Raw genomic sequence first — 17,137 nt, 5'->3', positions numbered from 1 at the left:
TTCTACATAAATTCCATAAGCATTTGATCATTGCAATATTATTCCATACATGTAGATCCATAACTCCTTACCCACCATGAGCCTTGGGTCTGCATAGAGTCTTCCAAGCCACAGGGCTTTTTCTACCAGCATTTACACTACCACTCCAGACAAACATTCTACACATACTGTTGATCTTCTTTATGACAAAAAGAGGAATAGGCAAGCATTGCATCCAATATTGAGTTATGGCCAGAATCACACTTTTAACAAGTAAAATTCTGCCAGAATAGCTAAGCAACCTAGAGGTCCAATGAGTAATCCTAGCCAAGATTTTATCAATTAAAGGCATGTAGTGATTAATATTTAACCTCTTACTAGTAATAGGAATACCTAGATACCTCATAGGCAGCAGACCCTCAGTGAACCCTGTTGAACATACCAACTGCTCCTTGTCTCTACTATCCATGCCTCCACAGAAAATCTTGCATTTTCGTGGATTAACTACTAGCCCAGTAGAATCAGAGAAGGTTTGCACTGTCTGTAGTAGCATCTGAACTGAGTTAGTATCTCCCCTGCAGAATAATAGGATATCATCAGCAAATGTGAGATTGGTTAGACCAACCTTCTCACATTTATAGTGGAACTGGAAATTCTGGTCAGTCTGCATGTGTTTCAGAAGTCTATCAAAATACTCCATCATAATCACAAATAGCAAGGGGGAGATAGGGTCCCCTTGCCTTAATCCTCTTCTTGCCTCCATAATATCACTTGTGTGCCCATTGATATTGAACTCATAGGAGACATTAGTCACAGCCACTTTGATCCAATGGGTAAACTCATGAGGTATACCAATTTCTTGCAAAACAGTGCCAAGTGATATCCAATCAACCATATCGTATGCCTTTTGCAAGTCCAATTGAAGCATACACCTTGGAGGTCCACCTTTCCTAGTATACCCTTTCAATAATTCAAAAGCCAGCATAATGTGGTTGTGCACAACTTGCCCTAGAATGAAAGCAGATTGATTAAGATCAATGATACTAGGCAGTACCATTCCCAACCTCTTTGTCATAATATTCGACATAATCTTATAGAAAGTTGAGCAGCCTGCAATAGGTCTATAGTCTCTAGCTTGTCGGGCTTCAGCAGATTTTGGGATGAGAGTCACACTAGTTCTTGTGAAGTGTTTTAGAATTCTGCCCTGTGTGAAGAATTCCTCAATGGCTGCAGTGACATCCCTCTTGACAATGTCCCAGCAGGCCTTGAAAAACTTGGACCCAAACCCATCAACCCCAGGTGATTTCAAGTCTCCAATACCATTTAGTGCAACCTTGATCTCCTCAGTAGTAATTCTGCTCACCAAAAAATTGCACTGAACCATATTTAACTGTTTACCCTTCCTCATAGCATCTATATGAACATGAGTGGTTCTCTGATTAGCAGTGCCCATCAATCCCCTGTACAGCCCTACAAATTCAGCTTCAATATCTGTTTGCTTAGTAATAATACTACCATCCTCTCTCTGCAAGAATTGGATACTCTTATTATTACTCCTAGACTTAAGATAGGCATGAAAAAAGGCCTTATTTTCGTCACCCATTTTTATCCAATCAATCTTGGTTCTCTGCATAATACTCACAGCTAGCATGTCATTACAATTGATAAGCTCCTCTGTATGCACTCTAACTCTCTCAATAATATTGGCATCCATCTGATTAGTCCTTAGTTCCTCCTGAGCCTTCTCCAGATTAACTCTTGCAGCATCATTCCTCTTATGCAGACCAGACACAGGTTTGTTGAGGGCTCTAAGCACAGGTTGCAAACGCATAAGTTTCTTCCACAGGATTTCCATAGGCTTTCCACTCATAGGTTTATCCCAACTTTCCTTCACAGCTTCCTGGAACCCTTCAATATGAATCCAGCTATTGTTAAACCTGAAAGGCCTTTTCTTCATTTTATGATTACCCGGGTCATTGAGATGTAAAGCTGCATGATCAGAGATATGGGGGTTCAAAACATTCAGAACCAGGTTACCATTGTCCTGAAACCACTCAGCATTTGCTATGAGCCTATCAATTCTAGAATATATAGGATTAGCACTTTGTTTATTGCTCCATGTGAAATGACTACCTCTACTATCCATCTCACAGAGCCCTGTACAGCCCAGCATATCATTGTAATCCTTATATTCAGCTTCCACCACCATGTTGCCACCCATTCTATCTTTGGCATGAGCTACATTGTTGTAGTCACCAATGGCACACCAGGGTCCAGTATACTTTCCCTGCAGCTTGATCATGTGCTTCCACAAAGTCTTCCTATGCTCCAACTGGTTAAGAGCATAAACTGCAGTCAGCCGGAATTTAAACCCACCCAGCATGTCATACACTCCACAATGGATAAATTGGGCTGAGCTGCAAACATGTCTAATATCCCATTTGGAATTATCCCATTGAATCCATATCCCTCCCATTATCATGGTACTCATAATTATCAATGAAAGCACCTCTAAGCTGGAGCTTATCTCTAACAGCCTTACAGTTTCTCTTTTTGACTCTAGTTTCAATAAGGATGATAATCTCAGCCTGGAAATTAATGAGATGGGAGCGAATCTCTCTAATTTTCCCAATTTTATTCAGCCCCCTAATGTTCCATGAGATTAACATGGGCCTCTATCAACTGCCACTAGGTGATCATTCACAACCCCTAATGCCTCAAACCCATTCAAACAATCTAAATATTATGCAGATTCTGGAAAAAAGAGCCTTCTTACCTTTATCTCTACCAGTTTTATGCACTGTGGTCCACTCTGTATCTTCTCCTTGGGCAGCTTTCTCCACCTGAGATTCCTTTGGTGTTGAGGTGCCTACTATCTTTTGTTGTGGTTCCTTTGGAGTAGACTCTTCATTACCAACATCCATTGGCTCCCCTGGCTTCAGGACTGTCATACCCTAATTTTTGACCCCCCTGAGATGACATACCTTCAGGATTGTTCATCAGGTCAAGACAAGTACCCAGAGCAGTCATTTCTCCATCTGGTACCTAATCGAGGATGCTCAAAGACAAGAAAGCTCAGGCAAAGGATCAATCAATACAAAGACTAGTCTCTAATACAATCATGGGGCTCAAAAACTTCACTTTTCTCATCTATGATTGATTAGACAATCCAGTCATATGAGTACAGGTTTACTCAGGTCACCAGACTAGGGTTTTGAGCCTATCAAGGACTGAAATCAGGGATCACATTTGGGAAACCCTAAAAAACCTCAGAGGGTCATTCAAAGACATCAATCATCTTCAAATAACTCATATTACAAGGTCTACTGGACATCACACTTCAATTCAAAGTCTACAGTCATTACTTTCACATGGTCGACAAATTAGGGTTTTGACCTAATTCACCAAGATAGTTGACTTCTGATCAGGGCATGAATCCAAAACTCAAGACATGATTCAAGGATCTCTATTACCTCCATATAATCCATTTATATCATCCATTTGGGGAGAAGATCTTATTTCTACACAAAAACCCAAAAAAATTCACTTTGTCAGGAAAAAGTCAACTGTGAAGGATCATCATTGACTTTTAAGGTTTTTGGTCAAAAAATGACTTTCAAAGATCAATATCATCAATATATGGATGTCAAAGTCATTTGGCCAAAGAAATTCAAAGAAATTCATCAAGGAGCGAAAAGTCGGGAATTAGGGTTTTTGAAGGCATGGTGAGATCTCAAAATTTCACCTACACAACTCAAAAAACTTCCAACATGAAAGTTGTAGATCTTGCAAAATAAAACAACATCTTACAAAGGAACTTTTTTCAAAAGATCAACCATTTATGAAGTTTTGGAAATTTTGAAGTTTAGGTCATAAACACTTAGAAATTTTTCTAAGTGTTTTAACCTAGTTTTCATCCAACTTTGGGCTCATTTTTCACAAATTTCCTAAATGATTCTGAAGAAGACATAAACTAATGATTTGAAGTAGATGTTTAGGGCTTTCCAAATTGTGTTCAACCTTCTCCAAATTCAATTTGAGCTAGGAGTTATGCTTGTTCAAAGTTGGCCTCATGAAGTAAAATTATAGGTCATGGACACTTTTGGACTTTGCAAATTTTGTGCAAATAACCTCTCTTATGGATGCTACACGACCCATAACACATCTGAAACCATGCCATGCATTCATTTTCACCATGCCATAAGGATTGAAGAAGATTCTAAAAAACAAGAACATGTGATTATGTAATGATTACATTTGTGAATTTATGGCAAATTGATGAATCACCCAAGGAATCTTCTCACCAACCAATTAGAGCTCATTTCTGGCTCAGAATTGTCCCCTAAGATCAAGCAAAATCGAGGGCTAGGGGATTGATCAAATGGAATCAAAATTCTCATCATTGCATAAGAGATATTTGCAAAATTCCTTCATGGCTAAGAAAGCAAATCAACTCCACTAAGGAAGCTCACTCCTCTGCAGCTATACTGATCCATTTGCCTATAAATACAGATGCATTCCTCATTCAAAAACACACCAAAGCAACCATATTCCTTGCTTTCTCTTTCTCTCCTCTTGTTCATTGTTTTTCAAAGTTCTTTGGCAAGAAGAATCGATTTCTTCAAACCAAAGCTTATCTTTGGGAAGTGAGCATTCTAACATCTCAAGGGAGGTCATTTGAGGTGATCCAAGCACCTGGATCACTTCTGTAGGTGGAGGAACACCATTGTTGCTCTCACTTTGGAGCATTTGCAGTTGGAGGTCCATGGAGTGATTCAGAAGGTTTCAAGGCAAGCCAATCATCCAGACACACTCCTCAGGTCATAGTGAAGCTAACCAGATGGCTGCAGCTCATCTGTAACTCAGGATTCAACAACCTCCATGTCCACTTGAAGCTCAAATCGAGGGAGGTCCATAGATCAATTCAGAAGGATTCAGGCTACAATAAGCATCCAGTTAGCATCATTGAGTCTCAGGGAAGCTATTGAGATCATTCATTCAAGCCCAGGTGCTCTCAATCATCCTCACGACCTCCATTTTCAGAGGTAAGTTTCTGAACTTCACCTCTCTAATTTAAGTACTCTTTGTGAAATAGCTCGATTCTATCTTGTTCAGCATCATCAGAGGATTGAAAACCCTCTATCATCATCCATTTATCTTTCAGTATAGTCATTTAATTTGATTTTGAAATTTTAGGGTTCTTCACGATTTCTGGTAAATTAGTTAGATGTAGTTAATATTAGTTCATGTTAGTTACATATTTAGAATCGTGAGTGAAATTAGAGCAAGTTTCGTGTTTACATCATGGCAAATGATTGAGAAATGAGTAAGTTCAGAAATTCAAATTCATGGAGCTTGAGGTTGAAGACGAAGATGGTGGTGGCGCGCAAAAATTCAAATCTCAGGGCAGAGTTTATTTTATTTTGAGTGATATGCGTTTTATTAATGACTAAACAACTTGCCCTAGTGGCCACACATGCGCCCTTAGTATCATCATGCCACAAGTCTGGGGTTCGAATCCCCCTCGCCCCAGACTTTTTGATTCTTTTATTTTTTAAGGATTTACAACTTGTTTTGAAACATGACCAAATGGAGGCAAGTCACTAACACTGAGCGCGCGTTGGCTCAGTGGTGTTGTTTTGGACTGGTAACCTCAAGGGCGTGAGTTCAAGCCTTGCTAGGACCAAAACCTATTTTTTATCACTTTTCTAACTTAATTCCTTCACAACTTTAACCAATTATTTAACTTATCAAATTAATTCATTTTGACTTCATTTTTTAAACACTTGTTGATTAATATATATATTTTATAAATAATAAAAAAAAAACCATAAAAATATTATTTATTTCATGTATTTTAATTAGGTTTAAAATAATATGTTTTAAATGTTTTCTTAAATACTTTAAAATACATATATTCATTTTGTTTTAACCTAATTACTTTGTGAATAATGTTATGATAAAACCCTATTTATTTAGGTCTTAATTAGGTATAGATTTCATCTTTGCCTTAATTAAGTTGACTTTTGTCAATTTGCAAAATTGTTTTCAATCTCCGATTAAACAGACGATTAAGGTTTTCAAACAACAAAACCTTATATCATTTCAATCATTTTTTTCAACTATTTTCATAAACAGTAAATCATTTTTAAGTGGGCCTCTAATAGAGTATAAGTCCCAAAAACCTTCTCTTCTTAGCTTGTTTTCAAAACTGTATTTTCAAAATCCTCTCTCTGTTTTCAAAACATTCTTCTGGTATTTGAAGGGCATTATTCCCGGTGAAACTCTTCAGATACCTATGTGACCTTTGTCCATCTTCACTTCTTCTGTTTTCAAAAACCCTTTACTGTTTATCATATATATTCAACTGTTATCCATCAATTACTGGTAAGGCTCTGTACATACTTCTCCAAAGGCCTCCACTCCATCCAGGTTAGGCTTTACAAGCTTTCAATTTACAGTCTTTGTTTAAATTACTGTCAAATATAAACTGTGCATATATATTAGTTTAGAACTACGTTTGAGTATAAACCTTAAGACAGTTAAACTATATATATATTATAGGAATATGACCTAGGATTGAGAATGTCTTCCCGGTGAAGGCTCTTTCCTAATTAGAGATCTGTAGTTCAAACCCCCAAGATGAATTATTCCCGGTGAAACATCTTGGTAAAAACCTTAGAATCCAAATAATAGGACACATCCACCCAAAGAGGAATTATTCCCGGTGAAACCTCTTACCCATTTGCTTAGAGCCAAAATAAGTTCAAAACTACATAGCTTTCTCTTGTGCTATAACAAGGACCCTCGATTAGCCTCCTCTTGGGCTTTGTACAAGGACCCACAGGCTTCTTAAAAGCATTTCCAGCTTCCTCTTGAGCTTGTATACAAGGACCCATCAGGTTTCTTATAAACATAGGAACAGGTCTTTAGTCACCTTTTAGCCTACCCTGGTGAGTTTCTTCCAATTTAAAACCAGACTTTAAACAAGCTAAGTTTGTCTCAATTTCACATTGAGTACATTTTTGGAATGAGAGACATGGACAGTCTCTGTCACCCTTATCTTCATCAATCTTCCTTAGTAGAGTCTAGGATCCATGTTTGGTCATCCTCAACATTGAGTCAGCCTTCATCTTGGGCTTTAAACAAGAAGTCTCCACTAGATAATCTTCCTGCCAATCTTTTCATCCTTTAAATAATTAATGGAGTGCTACCCAAATCAATCACTTTAAATCAAAATCCCTGGAAAGGGTTAGCTTCCACACATTCCTTCATTTTAATAAAAACCCCTGGAAAGGGTTAGCCTCCAAAGTCAATTAATAAAAAGAATGTCAAAAATAAAGATTCATTTCTCTTAGGAGATAATTTCCCCAAAAGAGTCAGAACCCCTGGAAAGGGTCAGCCTCCAAAAAACATGATAAAAGTCAGTCTTTTAAACAGACAAATTCACCAGCTGAGTCAAAATCCCTGGAAAGGGTTAGCTTCCAAAGAAAAATAGTCTTTTAATAAATAAAACCTCCTCAGCCAAAACCAACAAAAACAGTTAGCCTCAACCTTGGGCTTCATACAAGGCACCCAAACAATAAAACTCCCCTGTCAAGAGTCAGCCTCAACCTTGGGCATTGTACAAAGCAGATAATAGAGTCTCCCCAGTGAGTCCTTCATCACTCAGTAGCCACAACCTTGGGCTTTGTACAAGGCAGATAAACCATATTTCATGTGTCAAAGATTCCTAACACCTAGGATCTTTTCCCCTTAGAGTCATCCATATTTAATTCATTTAAGAGTCCGCCACAACCTTGGGCTTTGTACAAGGCAGAAAATAATGTTTTCCCCTAGCTAGAGTTAGCCACAACCTTGGGCTTTGTACAAGGCACATAAAATAGAGTCATTCAATTATCCTCAACAGTTAGCCACAACCTTGGGCTTTGTACAAGGCACACAAATAGAGTCTCCCTAAGTAGAGTCAGCCTCAATTCTGGGCTTTGTACAGAACACTAAAATACCCTGTAATTAATCCCCAGTAGAGTCATCTCCCAGAGTCAATAATATTAATTAATCAATCAAAAAAAGCCTCAAGCTTGGGCCTCATACAAGCCAGCTAAAGTCAAATCTTTTATACAGTAGATAGACATAGCTTATCTCCATAGAGAGATATTTTTACTACTCTACCACATTCAAACAAACAAACATTTCATTTCAATTTTAATCAAGTCTCCCATTTAGGATTTTGAAAGGTATGAGCTGGCAGTAAAACCCAGACATGTGGTAACTTTCCCTAATTTGGATGAGCATCTTTCTTTCATTTAAGAGGCATTTGACTGGTATACTTGCACATACACAAGTAAGGTCCCCCTCTTGAATGAAATGAATTCAGTTATTCTGTCACTCCTTTAAATGTTTGTGGTAGAATAGTACAAATACCTCTCTGTAGAGATAATTTCATGTCTCTTTACTGTAAACAGAGATTTAATTCCAAGCTTCAACCTTGAGCTTCAAGCAAGGCACCCAAAAACAATCAATTTCCCTAGTTAGTTCCCCGAACTACATTAAGCTCTGACTTCCACTAGGGATATGTAGGCATGAGGTTCACAAGGAATCTCAGCGAGCTAATAAAATACCAAAAATAGTCAGTTTGTCTGTCTGTCTGTCTTTTAAAAATCAATTCAATTCTCTCTCCTAATACAAAGGAGAAACTTTCCCAATCATAGCAATAAACACAAACACAATGACACAGAGAAGGTTCCTGTAGAGTACTACAGATATGTAGGGTGTTTAAACACTTCCCTATGTATAACCGACCTCCCGGACTCCAGAATTTCTAGTCTAGGTGTAAATCCCCACACTTAGCAAACTCCTAGGGTTTAGTTGAGATCTTTTTTCCCCTTTCCTACTCGTAGGACCAATAAGAAAGTTCGTGTGATATCGTAGGAAGAACTGAAACAAAATTCATCCCACCACGGGCGCATTCTCCTTCCAAATTTCGCGTGAAGGGTTTAGCGTGCCGTCCTCCCAAGTGAAACGGGGAGGTAAAGAAAACGACCACCACAAGGACCTCTGTTTTCTTCACAATTGGCCTCCATTTCTTAACTGGAGGCTTCTCACCACAAGTGTGTCCAACCTTAAGGCATTTATCACAGTATTTCGGGCGCCATTCATATTCTACCACTTGTTTTAGTTTCTGACCTCTACTAAGGATGGTAATCTCATCTGGCAGCTTCATAGTGATATCCACCTCCACCAAGATGCGAGCATAGGATACTCTCAACTTGTTGGTTGTGCACTCATCAGTTACCAACAGTGTACCCAAGGCACTACCTATCTTATTCAGACTAGCTGTTCCCCATAGCTGAAGGGGAAGCAGTGGGAGCTTGATCCATATAGGAAGTGTACGAAGTAAATCAGTATATATATATATTATTATTATTATTACTATTATTATATTTATACCGTTTATTTTAAAAAATTAATTATTATTTTATTATTATATAAAATTTGGGTATTGGATTGGATAAATGTAATAATCTTGTATGTAGAATAAAAAAAATTATAAAAGTCATTTTGAAAAACGTAATAAACAAGTCAATTATTTTTATTAAGTTGTAGTATATAATTAAATTAAAATGATATGTGGAAATTAGTATCCTTTATTTTAAATAATTAATAATTATTATTTTCTTAGTATAATAAAATATAATGATTTGGTGTGAAGAATAAAAAAAGTAATAAAATTCAAAATTTTAATAGATTTTTAATATGATGCCCCATTGAATTAAAGTTCTTAATATAATGCCACATTGGATTAAAGTTTTTAATATGATGCTGAATTGGATTTAGGGTTAGGATTGTGTCCAAGGTTGTCATCATGACAACCTTAGATTTATATTAAGTAATCATGACAACCTTAGATTTATATTAAGTAGAGGTTTGTTCCATTGTTTATTAATGAAATTGTTTTTAATGGAAAAAATATCATGTGTTATGCACCAAGATTGCAAACATATCTTACAATATTGAAAAGTCAACAACCACCATAACAAGCTTTTAAAATATCAACATTTTGTACAATCAATTGTTTCTTATAAGGAGTTGAACTCAGACCCTTTAAATACTAGACCAATGTACGTTCATGATAAATGATTCTCATAATTCTGAACTTAAATCAAAAAATATAAATTTGTACCAATAGGGTCTTGAACCTAGGTCCGTTCAGATTAAATGACTGCCAATTTACCACAGTAGAAATTGATTTGTCTAGTTGTAAATGATAGTCACTTTACTAACAATAGAAATTGATTTATCTAGTTGTAAGTGATATTCACTTTATTAACAATAGAAATTCATTTGTCTTGTTGTAAATAATAGTCAATTTACTAACAATAGAAATTAATTTTTCTACTTGTAAAAACTTAGGTCTTGAGGGTGTGCTCCCCTCAAGGTCCCAGGTTGAAAATCCGGTTAGACACAAATTGCCTATTAAAAAAAACAATAGAAATTGATTTGTCTAGTTATAAAGTGAATATCATTTTATTACCAGTAGGAACTTGGGTTTGAGACCTCATAGGTAAAAATTTATGTACATATTTTGTTAATATTAGTAAAAATCATGAGAATTACTTGTTATGAATGTACACTAACTTAGTGGTAAAGACACAAAGATGTCTTTCAAAGACCCTGGGTTCGATTTCTTATAAGAAGCAATTTTGGCTTTTTTGATATTATTAATTCATAATTGTTTTTAAATGAAATTAAAAATAAAAATCAATTTTAGTATTAAAAAATGAAAAATAAAAAATAAAATCCAACAATTAAAATTAAAAAATCAATTTAGCATTTCAAAAATGAAAAATAAAAAATAAAATCCAACGTGGAAGTCCAATCACGGTAGTCTAAAAAAAATCAGATTTGAAGTAGGAAAAAACCGGTTTGAGAAAAACATTAGGAGAATGACTAATATGATCAGGTTAAATTTTGTAAGGGATAAAGTCAAGTCTATTTTTTTGTGAGGGACTAATTTGACTCGTGTAATGTTTGTGAGGGAATAAAATGGGTCTTCACTTAAAAAAATAAAAACAGTTATTATGTTAAATTAAATTTTGGAATATATTACTGTAGAATATATAATAACATTTATAGACAAGACTCCCTCCGTTCCTTTTTAAGTGTCATTTTAGCATAAAGCTCTTCAACCAAGATAGTGAATAATTGGAGTTATTTTTCCTATTATACCCTCATTTATTTTCTCTTTCCAAATAATTTCAAACATACACTCTATCACTTTTTCCAATAACTAATTGAGAAAATAATTAATTTTAGGGAAAATGTGAAGTGGAGTGATTGAGAAAGTAAAGGTATAATTGACAAAGTATAACATTAAACTATAAAAACGACATTTAAATAGAAACAAAAAAATTCTTCTAAAACAACACTTAAAAAAGAACGGAGGGAGTAATTCATATCGAAAAAATTTATATTATTTTCATAGAATACATTTAAACTTTTAAATAAACGCTTTCTGAATATTTGAACATCAATTCTGTACTATCTAAATTTTTTAGAAGAATTTGGAAAATGACCTTCAACTAAACCTTTTACAATTTCCACAAGTTACTTCAAAATTTCAACTTTAAAATAACATTAAATTTCATATATATATATATATATATATATATATATATATATATATATATATATATATATATATATATATATATATATAGAGAGAGAGAGAGAGAGAGAGAGAGAGAGAGAAGAGGGATCAAATTAATATATATAAACTTATTTTGAGAAAAAAATATTTCTTTTCAAAATATAATAATATTTACTATGCGATGGTAAATTAATCCTTTACATATATAGCCGTTGAAAATATAATGACATTTTTGTTTCATTTACATATAATAATTCAATTTGAAAAAAAATTACATAAATTTTTTAAAATACGTTTTAACTTTTCCTAATAGAGATATAATCTAATCATGTTTATAATTTATCGAAGAAATTTTTTCTTAATGTTTGACATCTTGAGTTTTATGTTATCTTAAAAGGAGCAGACTTTAAAGAAGGATTTGCAAATGGACCTTCCACTAAACCTTTTGCTATTTGTCTATAAGCTGCTTCTGTAAAGTGAGCTCCATCCCAATTTATTAATTTTGAAGGATCGGAGCACCATGTTGTACCAGGTGTTCCACAAAATTTTTCATTAACATGGTATGGCCCGTCACCTCCACAACAAGCTTTCAAAATCTCAATCTTATCAGAAGTAAATCCTGTAACATTTATGTACACAAAATATTGTACATGTTAAAATGAATTTGACAAGAATAAATTAATGTAAACTAAAGGGAAGAAAATATTATCTCCACAAACCATATTGTTCGGGTGCTTGATATAAACGTTTGGCATCGTTGTAGTAGTCAAAATATACTATCTTAGCTTGAGGATGTTTTTGTTTTAATGTCTCTATAGAATGTTTTAGTTGCTCATTAAAATATTCAGTAAAAGTGTTGTAAGATATCAAACATCCAAATTCATCATAGTCTTCTTTCTTCTTACTGTTCACCGTAGCCAATACTGCAGCACTGCAGCCTATTGGAAAGTTTCCTGGAACCACTAGCTCTACTGCTCCTTCTCCGATTAATAACTGGCATAGAGAAATAAATAAGTTACTCACATTTATAAAATAATGTTATTTACTTATTAATATCTTTAAAAAATATAATTATTCTACAAATGAAGAAATTATTTAACTTTCAATATTTGATATAACATACTGAGGTTGTATTTGTAATGGATTCAACAATTAAGGGAACTATTTCTCGAAGTTCTGTAACGGTTTTAGATATATGTGAAAAAACATCATTTCCACCAATCTCTCCCACTATAAACAATGATTGTTTGAAGAAGGTTTCGCATTCTGTGAACTCACATAAAAGCAAAAGTTATGTTAGTCATATATAAGAAAATCCATGCATTTGACACAAAATATAAATTATGCAAGGGGTTGGAGAAAAACCTTCTTTGCTGTTACACAATGATGGTTTTAGTTTCTTAAACCAATCAAACTGCACATTCAATGAGTTTTCTGTCGATGGTGGTCGGACTCCACTACGAACGAAATACTTAAACTCAAGTGCAGTTGCACCAGCATATGCAAAATTAACTCCCTTTTTTATATCCTCTTGACTTTGGGTGATCTTCTTATAGGCTGGTAAAAACGGCAACCCGTATGCTTCAGCTACAATTAAAATGATTGTAAGCTAGTTTATTTTTTAGAAAAATATATATCAACGTTAAGTATTGTTGATTTAAATCCTAAAAACTATATAAAATAAAGTATGTTAGCGTGCTTGCTAATACTATTCTTATTTACTATTTCTTGAATATAAAAAAGTTATTTAAGATACTATAAAGAATTATTATGTGCAAAAGTACCTATAAAATCTATAATGAGTCGTCCATTGGACAAACGTCCTGCGGGATGATGGAAGTACGTTGAGCCATAAGGACTACTTTTGTCCATAGGTGGGTGGTCAAATGCAGAATTTCCGGTATCACTTGTTGAGTCACCAAAGTTGAATATGGCTTCATATGGTAGAGGATTAGCATTTGAAATAAAACTTCTAAAACAAACACAAGTGATTGTGATACTAAAGAGAATCACAGTCTTCATGGCGTTATAGAAAGATAGCAAAGAACTAATATTGATGTGTGTTTGGAAATGAGAATGATCAACTTTATATATGCTTACTAATTTGTCTATATTGTAGCAATCTATCAAATGTTCGCTGGAACTTGCTTAACTATTTTTTTTATTTTTGTAAAATTGTGATGTAAGATCTAACTAATCATATCCAACTCATACACACCAATGAACACATATTTGTTAAGCTAAATGTTGCTTGTTGCCATGATTTTTTTTCTATTATTGTTACTACTACTTTTATTTTTTCCATCTTTACTCTCCAAAACAATATTTATACACTAAAATTAAACATCTTAATAATTCTATTATATTTTAAATAAAGGGTGTCTTAATTGCTTTATTTACCTTGATTTTACACGCGGTTTTTATTTATTTTAATTTTTTGGTTCTCACAATTGATTCAATCACTAAGTAACGTTTTTTTAATCATGGAATCCGTCTATTTTAAAATTTCTCACCGTTATCAACATAAACAAACTTTGAGATTTTATTAAGGAAACAAGAAAATATTTGAGATGTGTAAAAAATATTAGTAAATTTAATAGAAATGAGTTACAAAAGTACTTTCCAACAAAAAATAATATCTTTCAAATTTTTTATGTATAGAATTTTTTTTTATCTTATGTGGTTTAATACTTATTGGCTATTGCCCTTTAACATGTTAACTTATATCAAAATTCAAATACCTCATAAAATGTCAAATTTGGACGTGATTATGCCAACTATTATTCTCTTTTATTATTATTAGTTAAACATTATATTATTATATTATATATATATATATATATATATATATATATATATATATATATATATATATATATATATATATATATATATATATATATATATATATTATTACTATTATTATATTTATACCGTTTATTTTAAAAAAGTAATTATTATTTTATTATTATATAAAATTTGGGTATTGGATTGGATAAATGTAATAATCTTGTATGTAGAATAAAAAAAATTATAAAAGTCATTTTAAAAAACGTAATAAACAACTCAATTATTTTTATTAAGTTGTAGTATATAATTAAATTAAAATGATATGTGGAAATTAGTATCCTTTATTTTAAATAATTAATAATTATTATTTTCTTAGTATAATAAAATATAATGATTTGGTGTGAAGAATAAAAAAAGTAATAAAATTCAAAATTTTAATAGATTTTTAATATGATGCCCCATTGAATTAAAGTTCTTAATATAATGCCACGTTGGATTAAAGTTTTTAATATGATGCTGAATTGGATTTAGGGTTAGGATTGTGTTCAAGGTTGTCATCATGACAACCTTAGATTTATATTAAGTAATCATGACAACCTTAGATTTTTTTTAAGTAGAGGTTTGTTCCATTGTTTATTAATGAAATTGTTTTTAATGGAAAAAATATCATGTGTTATGCACCAAGATTGCAAACATATCTTACAATATTGAAAAGTCAACAACCTACATAACAAGCTTTTAAAATATCAACATTTTGTACAATCAATTGTTTGTTATAAGCAGTTGAACTCAGACCCTTTAAATACTAGACCAATGTACGTTCATGATAAATGATTCTCCTAATTCTGAACTTAAATCAAAAAATAAAAATTTGTTCCAATAGGGTCTTGAACCTAGGTCCATTCAGATTAAATGACTGTCAATTTACCACAGTAGAAATTGATTTGTCTAGTTGTAAATGATAGTCACTTTACTAACAATAGAAATTGATTTGTCTAGTTGTAAGTGATATTCACTTTATTAACAATAGAAATTGATTTGTCTTGTTGTAAATAATAGTCAATTTACTAACAATAGAAATTGATTTTTCTACTTGTAAAAACTTGGGTCTTGAGGGTGTGCTCCTCTCAAGGTCTCAGGTTCAAAATCCGGTTAGATGCAAATTGCCTATTAAAAAAAACAATAGAAATTGATTTGTCTAATTATAAAGTGAATATCATTTTATTACCTGAAGGAACTTGTGTTTGAGACCTCATAGGGAAAAATTTATGTACATATTTTGTTAATATTAGTAAAAATCATGAGAATAGTTATGAATGTACACTAACTTAGTGGTAAAGACACAAAGATGTCTTTCAAAGACACTGGGTTCGATTTCTTATAAGAAACAATTTTGGTTTTTTTTTATATTATTAATTCATAATTGTTTTTAAATGAAATTAAAAATAAAAATCAATTTTTAGTATTAAAAAAAATAAAAAATAAAAAATAAAATCCAACAATTAAAATTAAAAAATCAATTTAGCATTTCAAAAATGAAAAATAAAAAATAAAATCCAACGTGAAAGTCCAGTCATGGTAGTCTAAAAAAAAATCAATTTTGAAGTAGGAAAAAATCGGTTTGAGAAAAACATTAGGAGAAGGACTAATATGATCAGGTTAAATTTTGTAAGGGATAAAGTCAAGTCTATTTTTTTGTGAGAGACTAATTTGACTCGTGTAATGTTTGTGAACGAATAAAATGGGTCTTCATTTAAAAATATAAAAACAGTTATTATGTTAAATTAAATTTGGAATATATTACTGTAGAAAATATAATAACATTTATAGACAATACTCCCTCCGTTCCTTTTTAAGTGTCATTTTAGCATAAAGCTCTTCAACCAAGATAGTGAATAATTGGAGTTATTTTTCCTATTATACCCGCATTTATTTTCTCTTTCCAAATAATTTCAAACATACACTCTATCACTTTTTCCAATAACTAATTGAGAAAATAATTAATTTAAGGGAAAATGTGAAGTGGAGTGATTGAGAAAGTAAAGGCATAATTGACAAAGTATAACATTAAACTATAAAAACGACATTTAAATAGAAACAAAAAAATTCTTCTAAAACAACACTTAAAAAAGAACGGAGGGAGTAATTCATATCGAAAAAATTTATATTATTTTCATAGAATACGTTTAAACTTTTAAATAAACGCTTTCTGAATATTTGAACATCAATTCTATGCTATCTTAATTTTTTAGAAGAATTTGGAAAATGACCTTCAACTAAACCTTTTACAATTTCCACAAGTTACTTCAAAATTTCAAGTTTAAAATAACATTAAATTATATATATATATATATATATATATATATATATATATATATATATATATATATATATATATATATATATATATATAGAGAGAGAGAGAGAGAGAGAGAGAGAGAGGGATCAAATTAATATATATAAACTTATTTTGAGAAAAAAATATTTCTTTTCAAAATATAATAATATTTACTATGCGATGGTGAATTAATCCTTTACATATATAGTCGTTGAAAATATAATGACATTTTTGTTTCATTTACATATAATAATTCAATTTGAAAAAAAAATTACATTAATTTTTTAGAATATGTTTTAACTTTTTTTAATAGAGATATAATCTAATCATGTTTATAATTTATCGAAGAAATTTTTTCTTAATGTTTGACATCTTGAGTT

At 32.3% G+C, this 17,137-nt stretch overlaps 1 protein-coding gene across 1 annotated transcript; it reads right to left on the bottom strand.

Moving 5' to 3' along the window:
• Positions 1–12,009: 12,009 nt before the first annotated feature.
• On the bottom strand, positions 12,010–13,651 carry LOC131658608 (GDSL esterase/lipase At5g45910-like). Its single transcript, XM_058927884.1, has 5 exons — positions 13,414–13,651; positions 12,995–13,216; positions 12,753–12,895; positions 12,349–12,622; positions 12,010–12,248 (listed from the first exon to the last, which is right to left on the bottom strand). The coding sequence occupies exons 1-5, from the start codon at positions 13,649–13,651 to the stop codon at positions 12,010–12,012; spliced, it is 1,116 nt and encodes a 371-aa protein (XP_058783867.1).
• Positions 13,652–17,137: the final 3,486 nt, after the last annotated feature.

Source organism: Vicia villosa, linkage group LG3 (assembly GCF_029867415.1).
Source record: "Vicia villosa cultivar HV-30 ecotype Madison, WI linkage group LG3, Vvil1.0, whole genome shotgun sequence".
NCBI classification, from domain to species: Eukaryota; Viridiplantae; Streptophyta; class Magnoliopsida; order Fabales; family Fabaceae; genus Vicia; species Vicia villosa.
Note: the sequence above shows the minus strand (reverse complement) of the source record. Positions and strands in the feature narration are given on the sequence as shown.

Bases quoted from the DNA above. Each gene is read 5' to 3' on its own strand.
- LOC131658608 (XM_058927884.1), bottom strand. From the start codon at position 13,651: ATGAAGACTGTGATTCTCTTTAGTATCACAATCACTTGTGTTTGTTTT. The intron at 13,217-13,413 runs GTACTTTTGCAC...TTTTAATTGTAG, and splicing joins ACTCATTATAGATTTTATAG to CTGAAGCATACGGGTTGCCG. The intron at 12,249-12,348 runs GTTTGTGGAGAT...TAAATGTTACAG, and splicing joins TCAAGCACCCGAACAATATG to GATTTACTTCTGATAAGATT.